The following is a 24,205-nucleotide window of genomic DNA, read 5'->3' as shown; positions in this document are numbered from 1 at the left end:
TTGATATCACTTTATATGGATCATATGTGATCGTAGTTCATGGTAAATTATATTTGTGCATTATATTAATGGAATGAGAGGGTCGGCCAAATAGTATTGCCATCTCCCTTGGCCATGCAAGATTATGTTCCGAATAGACAACCCCGTCATTGAGGATGCGTGTTTTACCCAATGCTTTCATCTTGGTGTCCTACATTATATTATATATGTCAAACCAATAATGGGTCAACCTATTTGATTGGCTTGATACCTTTTGATTATCAAAGATTGATGTAGCTATTGGAATTCATATTTGTGTTTTTCTCTTTCATTCTCCTGCCTCCAATCAATACCTCGTGTCAGTTACTCTCTTTCTTTGAAATATGTAAGAGAGAAATGAGCCTTGTTCATTAGCAGATCGTAGTAATGGTTAGCTTGTACTTTCAGCCGATCAATCAAATGGTGATTACCCAATTAGCAACTTATATTTGGCTATATTAGTGATTTGATTTCACCGATGTTTTCTTGTACTTGATATATTTTATTATTATTCCTCCTATGATTGCCAAGGAAGGATCTTGTAATCCTCTTTAATCTGCAATGACTTGGAGCACCAACCTATAACTAACTATAGAGTTTTCCTAATAAGACTATATATGTTTAAAGGAGGATAATGGACTGCTGAAGCTTGCAATGACCAATTTTCCAAATTATAGTATTTGTTTCTTTATATCATTTTGGAAGATTGATGGTCAACATTATAGGATTATATTTTAAACCTTGTTAATTATTTGTGGGGGCATACGATGAAATTATTTCTGTAATTATATCTCACTTATCTTCTTTAGCATAAGCGATTCATAGTCTACATTCCTAGTACCAGACCTGACATTTCAAACCACGTTACTGATCATTCTTTTTCCATTCTGAATAGATATATTGATGTTGCTATCCCTAACATGTAGTTAAACACCAGGCTAAATGAATTTTGCCAATCGGACAAGTATTGATTCTTCATAGATCTTTAAAAAAAAAGGAAAGTCTTAATTCTATTCCATTTAATTTGACAATTTTTTTTATTAGACTACCTAATCAATATTCCTCTAAATAGTTTGTTCCACAGAAACATCATTATTATTCACATATAATAACACAACAAGTAGTATGTCGCCTCCCTCCCACACAATATTTCTGCAACTACAATGCTACTTCCGATGGATGATTTGATGCTCCTCCATAAATAATTTCTCAGAGTTTATCATTTTGAGACAATTTTTATTTCAGTGAAGAATTCACAGTGTGACAAATGGGACCATGTCTCTTATCTTCTCTATCTTCTTCAATATCTAATTTAATTATTTGATGTATCTGTTGTGCTCTCCATCTAATGCTCATACTATCTTCTCTAACACTTTTCTGAATCTCATAGAATAGATATATCATTTTGCGAATTAGAAATCTGTGTTGCTTTTAAAAAAAAAACTATTTAATGTTTCTTGATGGATGAAGTATGCCCATCTATCATCTCTATGATTAATCATTGGTTTTAAACGCATATTTGTGTTTTATCTTTAACTTGTAGGATGGCAGGATCATTGCTCTGATACCAATTGTAATGACCTTGATTTGGTCATTATTTTCTTCCTATTCTTCTCCTCAAATTCTAATATCTTTTTTCTAGTTCGGCGATTGCCTCTAAATATCAGCCCAAAAATTGTGACTTTTAGACATGTCTTTTTGTTAAAAGTATAAAATATATGTTAATTAATATATTTGTTATTTGTTATATTTCAAATTGGTAATTATATTAGTATATGTGAGATTTGTATTAGAAGATAATTACTGCACTTTAGTCCATCATTTTATAAATATTCACTTTTATGTTTATTGATTATAGATTGAGGTATATTGAAAATATACTTCTTATTAATATTATATTAATATATCATAATTTCTATTAATGATGATATTATTATTTATATGTTCACCCTCTTATCTATGTTATAATTATATTATTATTTACTTTATTAATTCTTCTTTACAATATGTCATTATTATATAATATATTAGTGGTATGTTATTCTTTTTTTTTTTTTTTTTGTTTTCTTTATTTCTTTATATATTTGTTCTATAGTAAGATTTATTATTGTGTGTTATTTAATTTATTTAAATGATTAGGATACAAAATAGGGGATATGACAGGGATATCACATACAATACAAAATCCTTAGGCATCAAACAACGTCTCCATTTCTTCAAAGCTTGAACAATAGCATAGAATTCCTGATCATAAACTGAATATTTTCTCTTAGCATCATTCAATTTCTTACTAAAGAAAGCTACATGTCTTCCTTCTTGACTCAAAACAACTCCAATTGCATTTCCACTAGCATCACATTCAACTTGAAAAACTTAAAATCAGGCAAAGCAAGTGTAGGCATTTCTGCAATCTTTTGCTTCAATGTTTGAAAACTCTTTTGTGCTCCATGTATCCATTTGAAATCCCTTTTATCTCCTCTCATGGTCTTAGTCAGAGCATTACAAATAGAATTGAAATTCCTGGTAAACTTCCTATAAAAACTTGTCAATCCATGAAATGATCTACTTCTCCAATATTCTCAGGTGTAAGCCAATAAAAAATTATTATTACCTTTTTAGGTTCCATCTTCAAACCATCTACTAAAATTACAAAACCAAGGTACACAATCTATTCTTTCATAAATGATCATTTCTTCAAATTAATCAACAACTTTTCCTCTTTCAACCTCTGCAATACTTGTTTAATACGTTCAAGGTGCTGTTTCTTACTTTTATTGAATATCAAAATTTCATTAAGGTAGACAATCACAAACTTACCCAAGAAAATTTTCAAAACTTTGTTCATCAACCTCATGAAAGTACTAGGTGCATTAGTCAGACCAAAGGGCATAACCAACCATTCATACAAACCTTCATGTAACATCCAGTTTTCCCGGGTCTTAATTAACAATTAACATACTTATAGAATACAATTATTACTTCAATTTCATAGGAAGACAGTTATATCAGTCATGTTCATGTGAATGAGATTTATCGTTAAAATCAGTTAGACAAAATTTCTTAACTAGGAACTTAAAACACCATCAATGAATTTATCATAGAAATTAAAATTCACATACCGTGAAATTTGAACCGATAAATCATCGTAAGAAGGCTTTTGCAATCACCCAGATTCATCCACAAATACCACTATAACAAAATCATATAACGACTACCATCCAATACTGCTATATCAAAATCAAATGACGATTACTATTAAAAACCACTATATAAAATTAGGGCATCATGAACCACTGTATCAATTAGGGCATCGATTACCATTGGATCATTTAGGGTTGCAGATATCATTGTATCACCTAGGGATTTAATTACCACTGAATCATTTAGGGCATCAGATACCACTATATCAGTTAGGGCTTCAGATACCACTGTATCATTTAGGATTCCAGATACCACTATAGTATTCCTTTCCTTCCGATAGCTTAACTGTGGCAATAACTCAAGATTAGAAGATATGCTATTTATTATTCATATAAATGAAAGTTTGATATATCAATTCATCAGATAAATCTATCTCTCACTTCTAAATGTAAAATAACTATAACAATGATATAACTCAATTATTCTTACCTTCATCTTGCATGTACATCATAAAAGTAACAATACCTGTTTCCAGTAACCAATTGAATGTATAACTTATTTTTGTTTGTTGTACGTCCGACAACTTGGGGAGAGGTGAAACAATGTCAAGGGCTTAACCACCTAACCTCAGACCTTAACTTATTCCCCACACAATCTCCAACGAAAAAGACCCTCCCTACTCGGAATTGGACTTGGAACATTTGTCATCTATTGACCATCCTGGTATTTAAACACACCATTCAACTTGATAGCAAGAGTTACAATAATAGGATTATGCATAATATTATTCTAGATTTAATATATCAAATCCGACTTTTATTTTCTAAGTCATTGCAGACTCCATCTCACCTCTTCACCCTTTCCATGGCTATATAGCTGGTGAATCGTAGGTGCTCAGATCTCAGTGCAATCGGCTTTGTCTGATGATTCCCAATAGATACACGAATAACATATATGTTCTAGCTTATCACAATCTGTGATTTGAAAAAGATATTCTTAAAGATTGCAGAATTTATTGTTTAATTAATTAATTTAATCATATCTGATTTTTTTCCTGCGTTCTTGCAGATTCATTCCATCTCTTCATTTTATGGCTACTCTGCCAATGAATCCCAGGTGTTGGAGAGTTATGAGCGTTCTATTCTTGATCATTGTTTATATCTTTATCATAAATCGTGGTAAAAATTAAAACATGTTCTCGAGATCAGTGACATTCATCAAGGTTCTTGACACATTTAGAAACTCTTCTAAGAGATACTATTCAACTGGATATAAGGAAAATTAAGAAGTTCTTCATAAATCTTCAAGGCTTATTTAGCAAAATAATCATGACTATAGACTTAAGAAGAAGTTCTGATCCTAGCCGACTGTTATAGATTTGCATTTTAGAAACTTGGAAGGTTAATTCAGGACCTGATAAGTATTAAATATTGATCTTAAGAATTTCAAACTCTGTTTGGTCCTTGCTTGTCATAGATCTTTGGTCAGATTATTTACACGGCAAGGAGTAGAGATCAACGTTTCATACTTGCAGGTTTAATGTGAAAGAAGATGTTTTCTGATGACTGCATTCAGATTTACAATACATCTATAAAAAAGTCCACTAAAATCAAATAATTACTGACCACAAAATCACTGCAATATTAGAAATAGATATTCCAGATTTGCAAGTATATATCGATGAGAGGAACATGAGAATTCTGACCTCAAAGCAAAATATTAGCCTCTTCTCAAACACATAGAGACTCAAAAAGGAAATACTGGCTCCTATCAATGATATAGTCTCCATGCATTTCCAAATATACACAGCACAAAATAATGTAATTCTAATTATTATTCCCTATGTAGTAGATTTTCTGTGCACCAGGTATAAAGTCTAGCATTTGCCTGAAACAATAACCGACTCAAGATATAAAAAAGGTCAAATGTTATAGGGAGGCGGAGAGAAGATTTGAAAACGTAGCAAAAGAAATTTGGAAAAGTGGAAACATATGGAATACGAGCCTGTTCGACTCCTCTCACGGCTAAATAAAAAAGGAAAGTCGTGCCTTCTTGACTTTTGCCGGTTGCAAAAGATTATAAGCCGATCGAATTCCAAGTGTTAAATTCGATTAAAACAAAAAGGGGAAAAGATAAATAAAAGGTTGGAAGAAGAGTTGGAAAGATTATAAGACAATTCAAATTGCCAAAAAATAAATCGATTTATCATGCCAAGTGCTAATTGGTTAAAAACAAGAGTATTGAAAAGAAAATAATAGAGTTGGAAGATTATAATTCGAATATTATTATAATCTTATATTTATATATGTACACGTAAATATTAATGAGGTGACATCACTGTTAGAAGTTGTAATCTTTCCTTGGTGTGTTTATAAACCAAGGTTAGACCTTCTTTCTTTATTGTTATAATATATTAGGATATAAGCCAAGGTATCCTAATATATTTCTTTCTTTTCCTTTTTCCACTACATTGTATTTTGTCCTCTAGTGGAATATGTGAGGACAAATATTTATTGTAATTTGTAATTTAGATTATTCCTCCTTAAGAGGAATCTCACACTTGGCCTCACACACTTATGAATGGTGGCATTCATAGACATGGGAGTTACATTCTAACTCCTCTCTCTCATCTCTATTTAAGAGATAACCCTCCTCTCTCATTTCAAATGAGGTTTCTTCCTCTTCTCAATTATTGTATGAGCGATTGCTCTCTCTCTCTTCCTTCTTAGGCTTTTCATGCCTCATTCATAATGTCACAAGGGGTTTTCTTTGCTTTCCCCTTTCCAAATATCTTGTCTCATGGTGTTGGATCTTGAAGCTTTCTCTCTCTTATCTTATGGTAATATCTTTTCATGCATTAACTCACTTAGATTCTTTCCTGGTATTACTTATTTACATATTTCTTTTTCCATTTCTAACATGGTATCAGAGCAGTTTAATCTTTGTTTTTGAGTGTTTGCATGAAGGTACGATTCGAAGGAGACTCTTGAGAGAGATTTCACTAATTTCTATTTTAATCTTCTTAAGTTGGAAGAAAATGATTTTTTTTTGGGTTTGGCTGGTTTACCGCCAAATCCGATTAACTTCTGTTTGCTCTAATTTGTGCAGGTTTTGATATATTGTTGATAAAAAATAATATAAATTTAAAGATTCACACTCCTAATTGTTAAGATAGTTTATTCTAATATATTTCATTTTTTTTTAACTAATTTAATTTAGTAGAATATTTTTAGTAGGGCATGAAAAACTTAGTCTGCTTTGCATCGGTCAGGTTCTGCTCCCCCCTTTTTTTTTTTCAAACAATTTTTTTAAAGATCCAAATGGTATTTCTTAAGGTATGGAGCTAATCTTAGAAGAGCCGAGTCTCTTTTTGCTGCCCTGATCTTTGACGGTGCTTTTATTTTTATTTTCTCTAGATTTGTCGCCCTGTAAATCCCTCAAATGGGTCACTTTGAACCCCAACCTCCTGCTAATGGAGCGTCTGTACAGAAGTGACCCTTAAGTATGTTAAGTTGGGCCATCATTATCTCATAACACATCTCTTATGAGATAAAGATGGTAGAGCAAGATGAAGATGGGAAGTGGGTCGGCACAGCTCCATTTGCCCGCCATAGTTGCAGATCTGCTACGCCTGCATCCGCACCATTGTGTGAGCCACGCCGGCGGAGGAGCCATTTTGCCGCTGGAAGCGCAGCTCGAGAGCGGAGGAATTTACCAACTTTCGCCACTGCCGCGCTTCTTTCCAACCCCCGCACTCCCTGCTGTTCTTTGCGTTTCCTTAACAAATGGATTTCTTACTTCGGATTTCTTCATCCCGCGATAAGAATGTCCTTTCACAGTTGGAAGGTGATGTTGATATAACTAACATGCACGTCCATGCGGCATTTGTTGTTAGTGATCCTGTTGATTGGGGCAGAGATATATAGATTTGGAGATGAATTGGTCCTTGCTGTAGGAAAGGGTGAACCAACTAATGTGATGTTTGAATATATTTTCAGGACGAAGGATATCGGAGGAGGGGTTTGATCTGGGTTGTAAAGGAGGCTGTGAAGCTGGAAGATTGAGTTTACGGCTAGGGTTTCGCCGTGGCGGACGTCTAGCATCTAGGGTTTTTGTCGCTCAGTCTGGCTGCGATGTAGCCGCGGAAATTGAATTCGACATTGACGGAATCGGCCAAGTTGAGCGAGTTTGAGGCCGACATCATGTAAAATGTCATTGCCTTCGGGATGTGGAGGGCCAATTCCGGTGAGACGCAGGGCAGGTGGGCCGCTTGGGCATAAGGCTAAGGCTTGTATTAATGCTGGCCATTGCATCCCCTGTTTGAGGCTGAAATCTATGACGTGAACCCTCTTGTGCCCGTGAAATGCCTCCAAGATCACTTGATTTGCTGTAAAATGTGCAAATTTCAGGTACGGGCAGGTCTCGTAGAAATGTATGTGGAGGAGGTTAGAGAGCGAGTCGTTTTTCAGGTGCATTGTGTCTTAAATGTACGTTTTTTTTACAAGTTTTTTTTGGAACAGTAAACTTATTGTAGGTTTTTTTTGGCTAGCTATGATTTCGTTTGGATTCGTCAGTCTGCTATAACGTATTGGCATCATTACTATTCCTGAAATCTATTATTTTAGTAATGTTTTCATGTCTTTTCATGCAAGATTCTTTTTCTTTTTTGAGCTCTTGACAGAGGCATCATTTGCTTTTATCATTGCCTTTTGTCAACCTAATTTTGGCATATTACCATTTATTGTCAGACAGCTCAATATGTATTTGCAAACTCAAGTTCAATATTTTACTTCCAATCTCTCTTACTCCTTTGTTGCGATTTTTTTAAATATAAGTTTAAACTAATTAAATCTCTTCCTTTTAATATAAGATTTAACTTCTGTTTTATTTAAAAATTATGTGGTTTTAAGTAAAAAAATAGAGAGAAGTTTAAGGATAATTTTTTTAAAGAAGTTTTCTTAGAATTCAATATTAAAACTAATTAAAGTTTTATTATTATTTATTTTACATAAAAAGTTAAGAGTTTTTATGTTTTTAAAAAAATAAAAATAAATATCCTCTTTTATAATTCTTTTTTTGCCATAATCTAGGAGGATTATTGTCTTTGATGGTGAGCCCATCCTTAATATCTTCTCACTTGTGTTCACCTTGCATGGAGATTTTAACAGATAACTTATGCTTATTGCTCTTCCAAATACTTCTTTTTATCTCAATTATTCAGGTTTATGAATATCTTACACTATTGCCTTCATTATTTAATGATTTGATTTTACTATGTTCTATTGATCTATCTGCACATGGTTGCAGTTTTATGCTTTTATAGCATCTCTTTATGCTCACAGTATCATTTCATGGTTTAATACCATTCTTTTATTATATATGTTTTTTGTAAGTTGCATTGGGAGCCAATTTATCAAGGTTAACTATGGTGGACCCGATAGTTTTAAATTGACTCATAGTTGCCTTATCTGGTCCGTGGAGTATCCCTCCAACCTATAATTGGTGTGCACTTACTTCAATGGAGTTTCCCTCCATTTGTTCCATGTTGTTCCTCAAAGCGAGGATGATATTTATGGGGATTTCCCATTCCAATCTCTTTGTCTCCTTGGTGTATGCTCCTAGTTGTGATTTATTCATGGTATGACTTCCTACACCTTGCTAATTTTTTAGTGTATAGGTGACGAGGCTACCATATCTTGGAGCACTCCAATATTAGAGACTTTATTTGAGAAAGTTGTTTTGACCCATGTTGATCTTTTTCCTCATGGCAATGATGTTGCTTGCCCATGATGGATTTCTTATTTGAAGGCAATATGTTGTTACTCCTCATAAACCCTTCCTTTGGTCCACTTCAGCTATAATTCTTGAAAAACTGTAACTTGAATTATTTTGGTGCTTGAGGCACATGTTCTACTTATTTATTATTGTCTCTCTTATATTTCTTTGATAAATATACAATGTGATAATGTTCTGCATACTTTATTGCCTAGATCGTGAGTCATGTAGGTGATGGAGTCACGACTCATTCACTTGTAGTGGGATGACTCATTAATGGACTGTCTATATCCATGTGATTGATGCAATGTTGATGCAGGTTTCATTAGTTGGCCTTGTCTGTGGTCATTTGTGCATTAGTATGTTCCTTTCATGAGAGATTTATTGCATCTATTATGATCATTTTGAGCTTATGACTTATTTTAGATATCATGTTAACTCCATTGCATGTTGGTGAACACATTCATTTATCCTCATTGATTAAATTATTATAACTTTTTTTTTTTACTAACTTGACCATTCAATGTAATTCTACTTGTGGATAGTTGTCTTGTTTTTTGTTCTCTGCTTTTTTTTCTAGGTGATCCATCAAGGAACCACCTCGAATTTTCACATATGAAGATGTGTCTATGCTTCCACTTGATCACAATCAAAGGACTCATGTACTTCTCTTGGATCTACAAATGTACCATATGGCTTGAAGGCAATCAAATTACTTCATATTGAAGATTAAGTTGCAGATTTTTGTAAAAATATGGGTTTAATACCCTTTGATGTAATTACCCCAAGTAAAGATTAAAGGGGGGTGTTAGAAGTTGTAATCTTTCCTTGGTGTGTTTATAAACCAAGGTTAGACCTTCTTTCTTTATTGTTATAATATATTAGGATATAAGCCAAGGTATCCTAATATATTTCTTTCTTTTCCTTTTTCCACTACATTGTATTTTGTCCTCTAGTGGAATATGCGAGGACAAATATTTATTGTAATTTGTAATTTAGATTATTCCTCCTTAAGAGGAATCTCACACTTGGCCTCACACACTTATGAATGGTGGCATTCATAGACATGGGAGTTACATTCTAACTCCTCTCTCTCATCTCTCTTTAAGAGATGGCCCTCCTCTCTCATTTCAAATGAGGTTTTTTCCTCTTCTCAATTATTGTATGAGCGATTGCTCTCTCTCTCTCTCTTCCTTCTTAGGCTTTTCATGCCTCATTCATAATGTCACAAGAGGTTTTCTTTGCTTTCCCCTTTCCAAATATCTTGTCTCATGGTGTTGGATCTTGAAGCTTTCTCTCTCCTATCTTATGGTAATATCTTTTCATGCATTAATTCACTTAGATTCTTTCCTGATATTACTTATTTACATATTTCTTTTTCCATTTCTAACAATCACTTTATTAAACTATTATAATATAATGGTGCCATCTCATTTTTATATTTATATGTATGTATATAGATATAGATGATATTAAATCCTTTGAGGTACATTTTATATTTTAATTCAATTATTTTATATTTCTCAATTTATTTATTTAAATAGCTCATGTGGGTCCCACACATGTACCCTGTTTCAAGTCGCTAGGTTCTCAACCCATCTGTCCAGTGATGGTGATGCTCCTGTGCCTAATTCTTTTCTGACAATGCTTCCACCCCTTCGACATGTTTCCTGCAAAGAAATTCCCTGCAGTTAAATTATATTATCATAATAAATTATTTAATCATAATTAATCATAACGATTAAACTTCTCAATTCCATGAATTCGTGATAAATGATCAACTCGCTTGTTATCTTCATTTGAAATTATAATGACTAACCATCTTATCATTTCGAAAGATTATAACAAATTAAACTGCCAATTGACTTCATGTGAACCTCAACGGCTATATTTTAAATTAGGTCAAAAATTGGGATGTAACACTCCATTTGTCTTAAAAGCAGCCTTCCATTCATCTCCTTCTCTGATTCTAATTCGGTGATATCCACTTTTCAAATCAATCTTTGTAAAATATCTTGCTCCACTCAAACTATCCATTATGTCATCCATCCTAGGCAAAGGAAATTTGTATTTCACCATTATCTTATTTATAGTCCATTCAAATTATCCATTATGTCATCCATCTAGGCAAAGGAAATCTGTATTTCACCATTATCTTATTTATAGTTCTAGAATTAGTGCACGTTCTCCATTCCCCATTTTTCTTAGGTGCCAATACCATAGATACAACACATGGACTCAAACTTTCTCTGATCAATGTTTTCTCCAGCAATTCCTGCACTTGTCTATTTAGCTCAATCTTCTCATTAGGTGTTAACCTATGCGGTACTTTATTAGGCAAACTAGTTCCAGGTATCAAATCCATAAAATGACTTATAGTTCTCATAGGAGGCAAACCATCAGGTATATTATCATAAATCATGTTATGAAATTCTGTCAGCAAAGGTCCAATCTCAGGTACACATTCTAATTCATCTCGTTTCTCAGCTTTCCTTGGAATCAAAGCATAGCAAACATTCTATTCTTTCATTTCTCTTGCAAACCTATTACCCTCAACTAAACATACTCTAAGTGTAGTACAACAATTTTCACTCAACTTCTCTACAGAAGGTAATAATATTTGTTTTGTCCCGTTCACCCAAATAGTATACTGATTCAATCTACCATAATGCAAAGCTTGTCTATTATATTGCCAAGGTCTACACAAAAGAATATGACAGCAATCCTTAGGCATAATATCACACAAGACCTCATCATATTAAATCCCAGTTTTAAATTTGACAAGGCATTGTTCACTTACAAGTAATTTATGCTCCTTCTGGATCCAAGCAACATAGTATGGCTTACGATGTTTTAACCTTTGCAATTGCAATTTGTTAACCAGCTCTTCAGATGCCAAATTATCATAACTTCCACTATCCATGATTACCTTGCAACATTTTTCAGTGATCTTACATCTGGTCTTGAATAAACTTCTTCTCAGAATAGGTTCTTCATTCCATAAGAATCTTCTTACCATCAAGTTTTCATCCTTCTTAGGTTCATTAAATGTTTCATCAACTTCTTCACAAGCCAAAGTATATCTACTATCACCTCCAGTTTTCTTTCCAGAGTCAGTTCATTCAAAAGATCTATGACCACCTCCTCCACATTTGTAACAAGTACCCTTAAACCAAGATCTTTCTTCCATTTTTCTGTTGTTATTCCTAAAGTAACCAGTATAATTTCCTCTAGAGTAATTACCTCTTTTACCAGTAGGTTCATCCTTCCATCCTTTATGTTGAACTGAATTGTCTGATCTACTACTTTCTTCACAAGTTCTGCCTCTGCTTCTCTAAAATTTACCACCTCTTCCTCTTTGTCTTTGTTCATGTTTCTTTGTCAATCTTTCTTTAGCCTTTAAAGCAAATTGATATGCTTCCTCCACACGATTCACCTTAATATAGCTGATCTCATCTTGAATTGATATTCTCAGGCCATTCAGGTATCTAGCCACCTTTTCCACTTCATTGTCTACATTTCCAGATCTGATATCTAGTTCGTAGAATTCCTTAGTATATTCCTTCACACTAATGTCTTTTTGCCTTAAATTTTGCATCTTCCTTAGCAAACTAACTTGGTAGTTTGCAGGGAGAAACTTCTTCTTCATCTTTCCAAGCATTTTCATCCATATTTTTATCTTTTCCTTTCCTCTCTTTTGTCTATCAGCTTGCAAATGATCCCACTAAAGAGATGCATGGCCTTTCAATTTTGTAACTGCTATCTTAACCTTCTTGTTATTAGGAGTACCTTCATACTCAAAATACTTTTCCATTTCAAAGATCCAATCCAATACCACATTTGTCTCAAGTTTTCCATCATAGCAAGCAACTTCAAGAGCAGGTCTAGCATTTGGTCTAGACAAAACTCTCAGAACCCTTTGTTCATCTTGTTCAACTTCAGGCTCAGGATTAGGGTTAGGTACTGCCTCTTCCTCATCACTAACATCTTGAAGATGTACTCCTCTTCTTTGGGCTGTCTCCACAACTTCAAGATTGGTTGTAATCTGCCTCAATATATCCATTACAGCATTGTCAACATTTCCTCTACCACAAACCATCTTGACAATAGTGTCTGCAAGATCGTAACCTTTTGCAAGTTATAGGTCAGATCTCAGATCTGCCACCCTACAACCAATCCAATAAGGTTCCGCACAATCCAATCCACAAGAAAAAACTTGCTCTGATATCACCTGATGTAGGGAGGGAGCAAACTTAAGCAGAATCAGCTCAACTTAAGCTTGCAAAGAGCCCTACTTAGAGTTACACATGGAAGCAACATACACAAAACCATGTACATAAGGCGAGATTCTAGACGTTTACTCGAGTGTAACTAATAAGCAACACATTTGAGCATAATGCTCGTCAATTGGCAGCCACAATGGTGTAATCATTAAAAGAAGTCTTTCAACATGCTTGACTGTGAGGCCATCCGGGTTTTGGCCATATACAATGAAATTACAAAGTTAGAATCCAAGTTCACATCTATTCTGCTTCTCAATATCTCTTATCATCTCCCTATATCCTGTTCTATCCCTAACCAAGCTTCTTATATAGCCAACTAAGCCACAAGTCAGCTAGTCAAGCATTTAATTACATTATAGGTCCAGCCTAGGAAGAATAAACCAAAACTGACACTAAATGAAACATAAGGCATTGTGCACTCAAAGGCAGATCCACACGTGTCTTAGGAGTCAGCTCCTAACTTCGCAACACGTCACGTTAACATAAGAAACTGTGCCAAATGAAACAACACGCCTCAGTAGAAGGAAATACACCAAAACAGAGACCGCAAAGAATGGTTCACAACTCGAGAAGTACAAACGATCGAAGCTTGCGCTCTTAGGAGGAGGATCAAGGATAGGTCCTCTTCAACATGATTACTGTGCATAACATAACACCAATAGTGGCAATGACTACTTCACGAACAACAGACTGGTACAGAAAACAAGATATATTTTTTGTTGATGCAAGATTGCTCAAAGACCCAAGATGCTCTTGCTATCAACTATCCATGATAATTTACAGATAAACTGTCTGCAATCAGTTTCTGATAATTTCATTGTAACTCCTGCAAATGAGAACATCAATACCTGTGATGACATATATATCATCTCAGCACATCCAAGAACCTAATCGTAGTTGTGCATGACCTTATCTTCAAAACTGTGTCTTCACTGAAACATCTTCCGCTTCCCCCCTTTGTTTACCTAAGTTTACTTTTGTCCTTTCAAGCATCATCATAAATTTCTGTGGCAACAATTATTTCTTTTCTTTTATTTGAATTTCAAATTAAAGCAAGTTCAGTTCTCCTGGCTTCAGTGAAGTAGGTGCCTGTGGGTGAAATCCTTGATTCCGTGGAGTATCAATGCTTTTACAAGGGGAGGAAGTCTGAAGGTTTAAAGGCATTGAAATTTGTAATATTGAATTTTCCCCAGGTTCATTGGTCATTACTTGTTTCCTAACATACATAATGTTTAGAGGGGGGTTCATATTTCTGCTCCCTTATCATTACATATTTTACTACATTGGTAAACTGATGAAAGTCCTATAAATAAATGCTCCCCCGGCTGCCTATTTGTAATTTTGTTGAGGCCTGTAAGCAGTCATCATTTTCAGTCATCTCATTCCTTGTCAGATGGATTGTTTTCTCATGAATTCAGGTCCACGCACTCCATGTTAAATTCTCTCAATTCATTTCCTACTTTATATTTTCTTGATTCAACTGAGTTTGGGTTTTAACTACTTGCTGAAATTGTTAGCTTGTTTCCTTTGCAATTTGAATTGCTTATCTATTTCGTAACTAAAACAATTGTCAGTCAGTCAGGTGTACCATATATACGTACATTTCCATTTTCTTTTGAACATCCATTTGGCAGCTTTGCATCTTTGTGTGAGGCTATTGAAATGATATGGGCACAACAATCATAGCCACTAAAGTTTATACTAGTGGTTTACACAAGTCATATTCATACATTGTGAGGGAGGAAAAGTTACACTGGAAGCGTATTCATAAATGTATCCTTTATGCTAAAATAGAGAAGATGAATTTTAAATATATAATGTCAACATTGCCTTTCAAATACTTCTTTAATTGTTAGAAACAGATATATTCATATGACAGTTTCTAGTGCATTCATTATATTTGTCTACAGCTACCTGTTACCAAGGTATTGACAAGTATTTTCCTCGGCAGAGGAACTAATTGGCCTTGAAACCAAAAAGCATGTTAATGCATTCATGCTGATTCACTATAACTGTTAAACAAATCTCTCTCTTTCTTAATAATCCCTTGTATGAATGAAGCATATGCTTGCATAGGATATATGCAAGAAGAATCAAAAGGGACATCATAAGCAGTTTATCAATGAGAATTTGGAGAGGAATTCTACACGAGATAATAATCATATTTTTGGAAGCATCTGGTTTTTGTGGAGTTTTGAGTGGAGAAAAAAAGTACGAGCTTGATTAAAGATAACTTTTATAGATGGGATAGTTATTTTACGTTATGCATCCATTAACCTAGTAGTTTCTTGTATTCTTTTTGAGATCATCTTATATGATTTCCATGTGATATTTAAGGATCTGTGTATTGCATAAAGGCCACCTTTATATAATCTCTGCTTGCTGATGATTTTCCTAAACGATGTCTAGTTTCTGGTTTTTATTGCAAGTGCAAAGCAAGACAACTATACACTGATGCAAATGTGTTATATTTATGGTTGTAGGGTGTGATTTGGACACCATCAAAGGTTATTGCTCGTTTGGGTAAAGAAATAAATAACCCGGGTTCATATTGTTATTGGGCATACAAGGTATCAGAGATCCTTCTTTTTGCAATTACATAATTTGATCACTATTAACAGCATTAATATTTATTGTACATTGGATGGTATAACCTTTGCCATCAGCTAGACCATTGGCCAAATTGCTACTTACATGTGTCACAGAATTAAGAGCCAAGTCTAGGGTTTTGTTTGAATCTCTACATTCCAATATTCTACTTTTGATAACCAAAGTGGTTATAGATATTACTGTTGATTTTCTGCAATGTGTAAACAGTTTGATCTTCCACTATTGTAGATATATCTTGCTGCACATTATAGAAGAATATCTTCTTAGTTTGGTATGGTATTGTTGTTGATATTTAAAATGGCTCTAGTTTGCTGGAATAATTGCAAAGCACAAACTCTCAACCTACAGGAACCTTAACAAAGTATAAACAAACCTTTGATAGACAATCAAATACTTATATTATACTGAAGTGTCCACTTTATTTTGTTTGTCACTATTTAATCTTGGAAATCTAATCAAATATTTAAGTAGATTTCTAGGTTCAAATGTAAAGCTTCTTTATTTTCTCTGATGGTCTCCGTCTCTTCCTGTATTCATGTAAAAACTGCTCCTTCCACATTTATTTAGCTGGGTTAAGCTTGGCATCTGCTCAAAATTGTTTCATCTGCTCTGAACAAATTTGGTAGCCATATCTTTTTATTTCTATAGCTTAGATTTGAAGGTTGTCTAGAAGTACCACATACAAACTACCAGTCACAAAATTCCATAAACAGATCAAAAGGTAATACCAACGGGTAAATCACACCAATACATGTCCAAAGCTGATCCACTATGTATTTCTAACAATAAGCATTTCGACAACTACAAGATGTCCAAATTCTGATCCTGTATGCCCAAGTTATGACCTATTGAAGTCTGAAAAGAAAATTTGACTTCCAGCTAGCATTTGTTTGTCAAAGCAGAAAATCTAGAAAAATCACTAAGATTATCGTGTAGTGCTCAAAAATACTTTCCCAATGACTACTGGAAGCTGAAAAACTGACACATAGGGTGAAAGTTACGCTGTGCAGAAATATAGCTCAATTAGGCCTATGGAGGTAGTCGGCACTGTTATTTAGCTTTGATCATGAAAATAATCCCACATATCCATTTATAGATCCTTAAATATTTCTGCATTTAAAAACAACAAAGATGAGCATTGGATACATTTTACCAATGTATCTTTCAAAACTAGGTTTGATTTACTTGGCTCTGTTTGCTTCTATTCACGTTAACCTTCACTATGTTGTAAGAAATACATGTTTTTTTGACTTGTAACTGTTCAATGTAGAAGGCACTTCATGATGGTTTTTAGTAGATACTTTCAAAACACCATGCTGCCTTCATCAAACAATTGGTTCACACTTCATGGTACGTCCATGATCTTACACAAGTGTAACTGTTATGCTTTGGTTTCCCAACTGTTACATTTCAGACCATGGAAAGTAGATTCTTTGCTCAGAAAATACTAAATAGCCTCAGTGGCAAACTAATTATAAATCAAAGCTGTTGTCTTCTGAATACGTTGACTTGCAAAATAAATCTGATTAGCACAAAATCAATGAAGGAAATGAAACTAGAATTACATTAGTTGCTGTATGAATATTTTTCTTGTTCTGAATGGTTGGAAATACAAAGGTGAGTGCCAATGGTCAATAAATATGCCTGTTGTCTTGACTGCACAAGATCAGAACTGGAGCCTTAATCATGTTTTCCATCTAATAGAATTAAAAAATAAAAATGGAATCACAAAATAGCTCTGGTGCTCAAAATAAAAACTTAGAAAGAAGAATCAAAACAAACTAAACCTATAAATAATTGACTATTCACTTGAGCCCTAATTCTACGACAGCTAACTCTAATTTAATATCCTAAATTTCCAGTAGTTTAGTTTGCTAAACATAGATTGTTTCTATGTCCAGCTTTACAACTTATTACTGTTGCATCATCTGGAAAAGAACAGCCGGTGAACAGTTAAAAAATTGAGACCCCTCTTTGTGAGAAAGCTGTCCACCAAATCTAGCTTTTTGGCAACCTGTTCATTTGAGAATACATATTGAATATCTGCTTCTATAATGAATACCATATGGTTTGCATGGTCATGAAATATATCGATTTTCAAAGGGTTTAATGCAACTTTGACTGTCACGGTATACTCTAGTTGGCTTCAACATTTGATTAGTAATTTCCTAAGTTGTTGGTTTTGATATGCCAGTATGGCAACACTTTTTTCTTGGCTTTGGTACATTTGGGTATGGCTGTATATGTGTGTGTGCGTACACAAAAACAAATTGAAAATATGCAAAATTGCAAATACATTGATGTATCATATAATATTATAGTTTATAATAATAATGACATTTTAATTTTTGATGGCATGGTACTTCATCATTTATCAATGATATTATTTTAGTCATAAATGTGATTTTCCTGGTTGTCAGTTACGAAGAGATCAATGACTAGTGGTGGTTGAGAATGAAGACCCTTATAATGAATTCCAAGTAATGGTTATTGTTTCTGCTGCACCTCAAATATGTACTGCTTTTCACTGGTTTTCCCTCCATTTTTTGAAAAATGTCAGCACATACAAGGTCATAATTTTTAATTGAAACAAGTAGGGTTTAGAGATACCTTTAACTATGATTGCTATCCTTAAATTAGGAATCAGTTATAATTATAAATTACAGAATATTTTTTTTTAGTTAGAAATAAGCATATATTAGAAGTGTAGATCTAATCACTAGATCGCTTAAATCAATTTAAGAAGACTCAACTATAGAAGAGCTAAGATAGGATGACTTGATAAGGTGCCATAGAGATCCTCTACCCCAGATCCAAGAGTGGATATGCAACCCCTTTGACCTCAGGTGGCCCATGCCATCCATATGAGGTGGAGTATCTATTGAGGTGTCCTATAATTGATCCCTTCAATCTTGCTACTTCTATCCTACTTCCCATGTTTGAACATTCTTAATGCATTTCCTTGCCATGCTAGAGAGCATGAGGAACATTCACAATAGGATGCCCTGAAAGTCCATCCTTTCGAAGCCCAAATGAAGTACCCTTATTTGGTCACATGGGGCTTCTTGGTCATATACCATGAGGTGGCGTGACTAGAAGATGACCCATCGCTGTTCTCCTTGTGTGTAATTCCTCATTTCCCCTATCATGGCTGATCACAACCGTTAAGAGTATAAATAAGCATAGCATCTTATATATATCTCCTACATTAAACCATTCCTGAAGCAACATTATATCTACGATACTATGACAGATCATCATAAAATACATATTAATTCAGAAGTACGCATATATACACAATTATCCTATTATGCATGGAAATCCCCACCACAATTAATGTATAATTCACACTTGCCAGTCTTATCCCTTTCCTTGTGATTCGATCTCCAATAAATACCTTAAAAGCTTGAAGGTTGTATATTTACAATGCCAATCAATGTAACACCAATACTGGGGTGCGTTGGATTGGTGGGATGCCGGTACGAGTTTTCGGGATGGGAGGACAATGGGCCTCAATTTTGGGACAGTGGGGTAATGGATAGGGGACGGGGGTGAGGGGAGGATGAGGCAGGGAGAGTTGTGTACTATACATATAGAACTTGAAATGCTAGTTATGAAATGATGTTTCAATATAACATTCCAAAGTAAAATACTTGGATATAGCAAAATTGCAACACAAACTAGAACTATTGAACATTCAACATAGTAACATAGTACGTACCCTATAGCAGCACTTGTGTACTATACATATAGAACTTGAAATGCTAGTTATGAAATGATGTTTCAATATAACATTCCAAAGTAAAATACTTGGATATAGCAAAATTGCAACACAAACTAGAACTATTGAACATTCAACATAGTAACATAGTACGTACCCTATAGCAACACTCAAAAATCAAAATTCAAATAGAAATTCAAGTTTCATCCTAGTGACAATGTGGTTGCGAAATGGTGGAGGTGGGGGCACTTGGGTACTCAAAGTACTCGGTGCGGGGACGTCTTGGGGACAGGTACTTTGAGGTGTGGGAGGTGGTGTAAGTCCTTATGTTTTACTGATGCCAATAGACATGCCTCATAAGCAGATTGCTTCTTTTCATTATGCTAATGATTGTTGTCATTTCTTAATTGCTTTCTTAGTGAATAATGTAATCCTCTTAATTGCCACTGATCAATTATATGTTGATGGGTATTTTGTGACCACACTAACATAAAATAAAATACCAAGGTATCTTTAACCTCTCTTGAACAAAAACTTGTGTACGCTAAGATTGCAAAAGATCATACAAGTAATTCCAAGGTTGCTTTTAGGTGTGGATAAGCACAATGGTGGTTGTGATATGCTGCTAAGACAAAGGGACTTAACGTTATTTTTCAAGATTACTCAAATAATAGTGATTTTGGGAGCTTTTAGATGATATGGCAATGAAAGTAATTTTTGGGGGTTTCATGAAAATGCAGAAAGAAAATGAGATAAGGGTTGAGGAATCCTATTCTAATCCAAAGTATTTGAAAGAGAGTGATTACTAAATTGAAATCTACCACTCTTTGCTTTGTCAAATTCAACAAATACACAAAGAGGGTGCATTCTTCAATGGTTGTGCAAATGATTTTCATATCACAATATATGCCATCATGGAACAATGTAAATTTAGTGATCGAAGTTAAACATTCACATAAAAACTCAAGACCAAATGTATGGTGCCCATAAAAAAAACCAATTCCACTTCAACAATATTATCAATCTCATTCAATTAACAACTTGAAAGTAAATCTATGCTAAGTGAAGAAATAAAGAAACCATGCAAGCACCAAAACGCACATCAAGTTATCACCACACTTCAATGAAAACATTTAAAAAAAAATCCTAGTAGCCCTTAGCAACAATCTCGAAAATTCCATTCTTCACAAATTACAAGTTAGCCCCTTTATACCCTAAGATTCCAATGGACGACCAAGATCAAATTACGACGAGTGGCTGATATTTTGCCACATAAGCCCTAATTAGGGTAAGGTCAAGATAAGGAATCTGTCACAATGATGGGTCCACATGGACCAATCAGAAGAGGGTTGTCCATTTAGTGAGGAAGTGGTCAAAGTTGACTGATAAAGGAGCAAGATTCCCAATAAGCATTAAAATATGGCTTGTCAAGAGTAGGTTGTGCTTGATGTTCATCTTAAATTGCAAAAAAAATGGACATATTTACTTGAAAATGCGTAATTGATTGGTGAGGTGATTGGGTGCCATTTAGATTTGTTGATCGAGGTTCTGACTTTGATTAACTTTTTGATCAAAGTTCTGACTTTGATTAACTTTTTTGAGGACTATCCCTTCTTGATTGTTCTCTCCCTTCCATGCACTTACTCGAGGATTCATCTTCCCGGAATGGATTGGACTCCCTTGTCAACAACTCAATCATTTACTAAGTCTTTCATACTTGAGTTGAATCTCAAGAACTTGAATATTTGGAACTTGAATTATTCCTCTTGCAAAATAAAATAATTGACATAAGAATGGCGCAAAGAATTTAAAATATATCGCACAAAAGCTCTTCCATATTTTTCATTCAATACCTAGAATGAATTTCAAATAATGAAGGAAACTTCTTGACTTTGAAAATTTACTACAAATTTTTTTCTCTCTAAAATTCAAGCCTTATTCTTCTCTCTCCAAAATTCTTTCAAGTTTCTATTTGGGGAGAGATTCTTTTATACTCTTCATAAATTGCTGAAAGTCTCTTACAAAAACTTGGCACCTCTCTCTCTCCCCCTCTCCCCCCTCCCTTCTAAAGACTCCATTTTGGGTTTTTATCTTCATGATTACTTTTCTTCCTCCACGGGTGCACATTAGAATAGGGTGGAATCCTAACACTTAAGGCAATTTGATTATTTCCAATCTTTGCAATTAAATCTTGGTCATCATTTGGACAGAGAGGAGAATTTCAACATTTAAACAGATTTCCATTATTCCCAACATTTCATTAAATTACAACCTTGAGTACACATTTGGATATAAGCATGGATTTTCAGTTAAAACATTGGGTGCCAATTAATCATGTGGGAGTATTCTCCAACTTAGGCAAATTTTTTATATTACAATGCTTTACTCCATCTTTGATTTGGGTGTTTGTTGAACATTGCCAAGCGTTTCATACCTCGGCAGATTCCTACACCGTCAACATTTTATTATATCTTCCACACTTAGCCAATTTTAAAAATCAACCTTTAATTTTTTTGCCTTGTACACCAATGAAGCACTTTAGGAGGAATTTAACATTTTGAAACAAATTTTAGTTATACCTCCCAACCTCTTCCTCAGGAATACATAAGGAACACTGGCTGACATTTAATCAATCTGTAATGTTTCTTTACAATATTATCTTGGGCGCACTTTAGATATAAGCATGGATTTTCATCGAAATTTAATATCTCCAATGTTTTGTAAATTATAAACTTGACCAGACATTGGGGTATATAGAAGGATTTCAATGCCTTTAACAAATCCCTGGTGCGTATATGATCTGCACTCTTGAGCTCATATTAGCCTTTGCAATGGACTTGTAAACCTTTTGAAAATTACCTGTGCATAGTAATCTAGCGCTCATGGGCACACTTCAGGGGGAATACAGATTTCAAACCCTGCAATACATTACTTGGCACTCATGAATTATGTTCATGGGCACAAATTGCCTTGGAGGATTTTAAGCCTTGAAGCAGATTTCAATCACTTTTTAACCTCTTCACCTCAGGCATAAATCAGATGGGTAGGCAGATTTTACACTTCACGAAGAACTTGTTATCAATAATGAATCCATGCCTTGGAGTGCAGATGGGACTAAGTAATGGGTTTTTGAACCTTTTGAAAATTTCCTTGGATAGTGTAAGTTAGCGCTCATGAGCGCATATCGGCCAGGTTTTGTCTTGAACTGCTAATCCTTGTTTTGGGTGAACCTGTGCCCATGGTCATACATTGCTGTTGATCGTAGTTTTCTATTCTTTGCAACACAATCTTTGACCCCTTGTGTTTAGCGCTGCTGGGCAGATTGGAGGAGGATTTGCATTTTAAGGAAGTTCCTAGGCCTTTGAGAATATGTGCTGCATATGAGACCATGTGGCAGAATTCTCATATCTAAAAGAAATTGCTTTCCTTCTATGACATCGCTCTAGGGTGCTGTTTGAGCCTGGTGAAGGTTTATTTGAACTCGAGTGCAAATTTATGAATGTCAAGTAAGTCTCCCCAGTTGAGCTGATTAATATGATGCCTGCTCCATTTCCTTTCTTGGGCTGACTAATTAGATGCCTGATACATCAATGTCCAAACTTTATTTCTTATTTCAGCTGTTCATTTTGTAATTTCTTTTCTACATTTTTGTTGAAGTCTTGGAGTCTGACTTTTTTGATGTGATGGCAATTTTGTTGGTGTGGTGCAACAATGGGGGTTGGTTTTTGAATTAGCTTCTCCTCTTGATAATTCCATTCTTGATGGTTTTTTCTGTAGTTTTTCAGATTCTTGCATTGCCTCCTTGAAAGGGTTTTTGTCATCCTTAATTTCATAGATATCTTCTTTAGCATTATTGGGTAATCTTTGGTGCTTGTCCTATAGCAACTTTACACATAACACATGTGTAATAACCCCGACAGGTTATAACTTCTTTTAACACCAAAATCTTTCTTCTTCAAGGGTTCGACATTTCATCAAACAGTTTGAAACAAACTTACTGCATTGGTTACTAAAAAAAAACAATACTGTACTGATGATTTTTATCGAATACTCAGCATACACATAAATGTAATAATTTAAGCAATGTACTAGATAAGTGGATGAATCAAAATGCAATGATTAATACCATTAGGGAAAATCCAATTACAACCAGTTGAAGTTAATGAGTTACCAATTATATATATAACGACCAATAACCAGAACTTGGAATGGCCGCCTCTATTGGTAGTCGTACGCCTGATAGAGGGAAAGAAAATTGGTGAACGATCTTCTGAACCTGCCCTACACAACTGGGGAATGCCGTTTGCTACCTGCATTAACCCCTACTGTCATACTGGTCCGTGACCATCAGCTAGGTTAATCAGTTGATGACCGAATGATGGTTTTTTTTTTCTTTCCTTCCTCTCTGCCGCCTGCTTTTTGAGACTTTCAAACTTCGGTTTGCAATCCTATAATGGACTATCCAACCGAGGTGACCGGATAGCTGCTGAAGTCTGTGCGATTTATCCAGTCATGATTCGGCGTCCTTCAATGATGCCTAGACGGACAGAGACTTTATTGTTCTTTCCCCGAGTTCATTCACATTTTCTCTAAGGCGTTTTCTTGCTGACGAAGCTGTGCATGCAATACAATTCGAGTTTTATATCCACCTGAAATG

The 24,205-nt window shown here is 34.6% G+C and overlaps 1 protein-coding gene across 2 annotated transcripts in view; it reads left to right on the top strand.

The window, feature by feature from the left end:
• Positions 1-24,205, top strand: part of DHS (deoxyhypusine synthase) — a 61,343-nt gene that overhangs the window by 17,759 nt on the left and 19,379 nt on the right. Inside the window, exon 3 of one of the 2 annotated variants that reach the window (XM_089792491.1) lies at positions 15,701-15,787. The exons of the other annotated variant lie outside the window; for it this stretch is intronic. Within the exon in view, the coding sequence (XP_089648617.1) occupies positions 15,701-15,787 (87 nt within the window). The remainder of the gene's footprint in view (positions 1-15,700; positions 15,788-24,205) is intronic. 2 annotated transcript variants of the gene reach the window in all.

This window comes from Cupressus sempervirens, chromosome 7 (assembly GCF_028749045.1).
Source record: "Cupressus sempervirens isolate cs-2001-9-10 chromosome 7, ASM2874904v1, whole genome shotgun sequence".
Taxonomy (NCBI): Eukaryota; Viridiplantae; Streptophyta; class Pinopsida; order Cupressales; family Cupressaceae; genus Cupressus; species Cupressus sempervirens.
The sequence above is the reverse complement of the archived record's forward strand: the minus strand, read 5'-3'. Positions and strand labels throughout refer to the sequence as shown.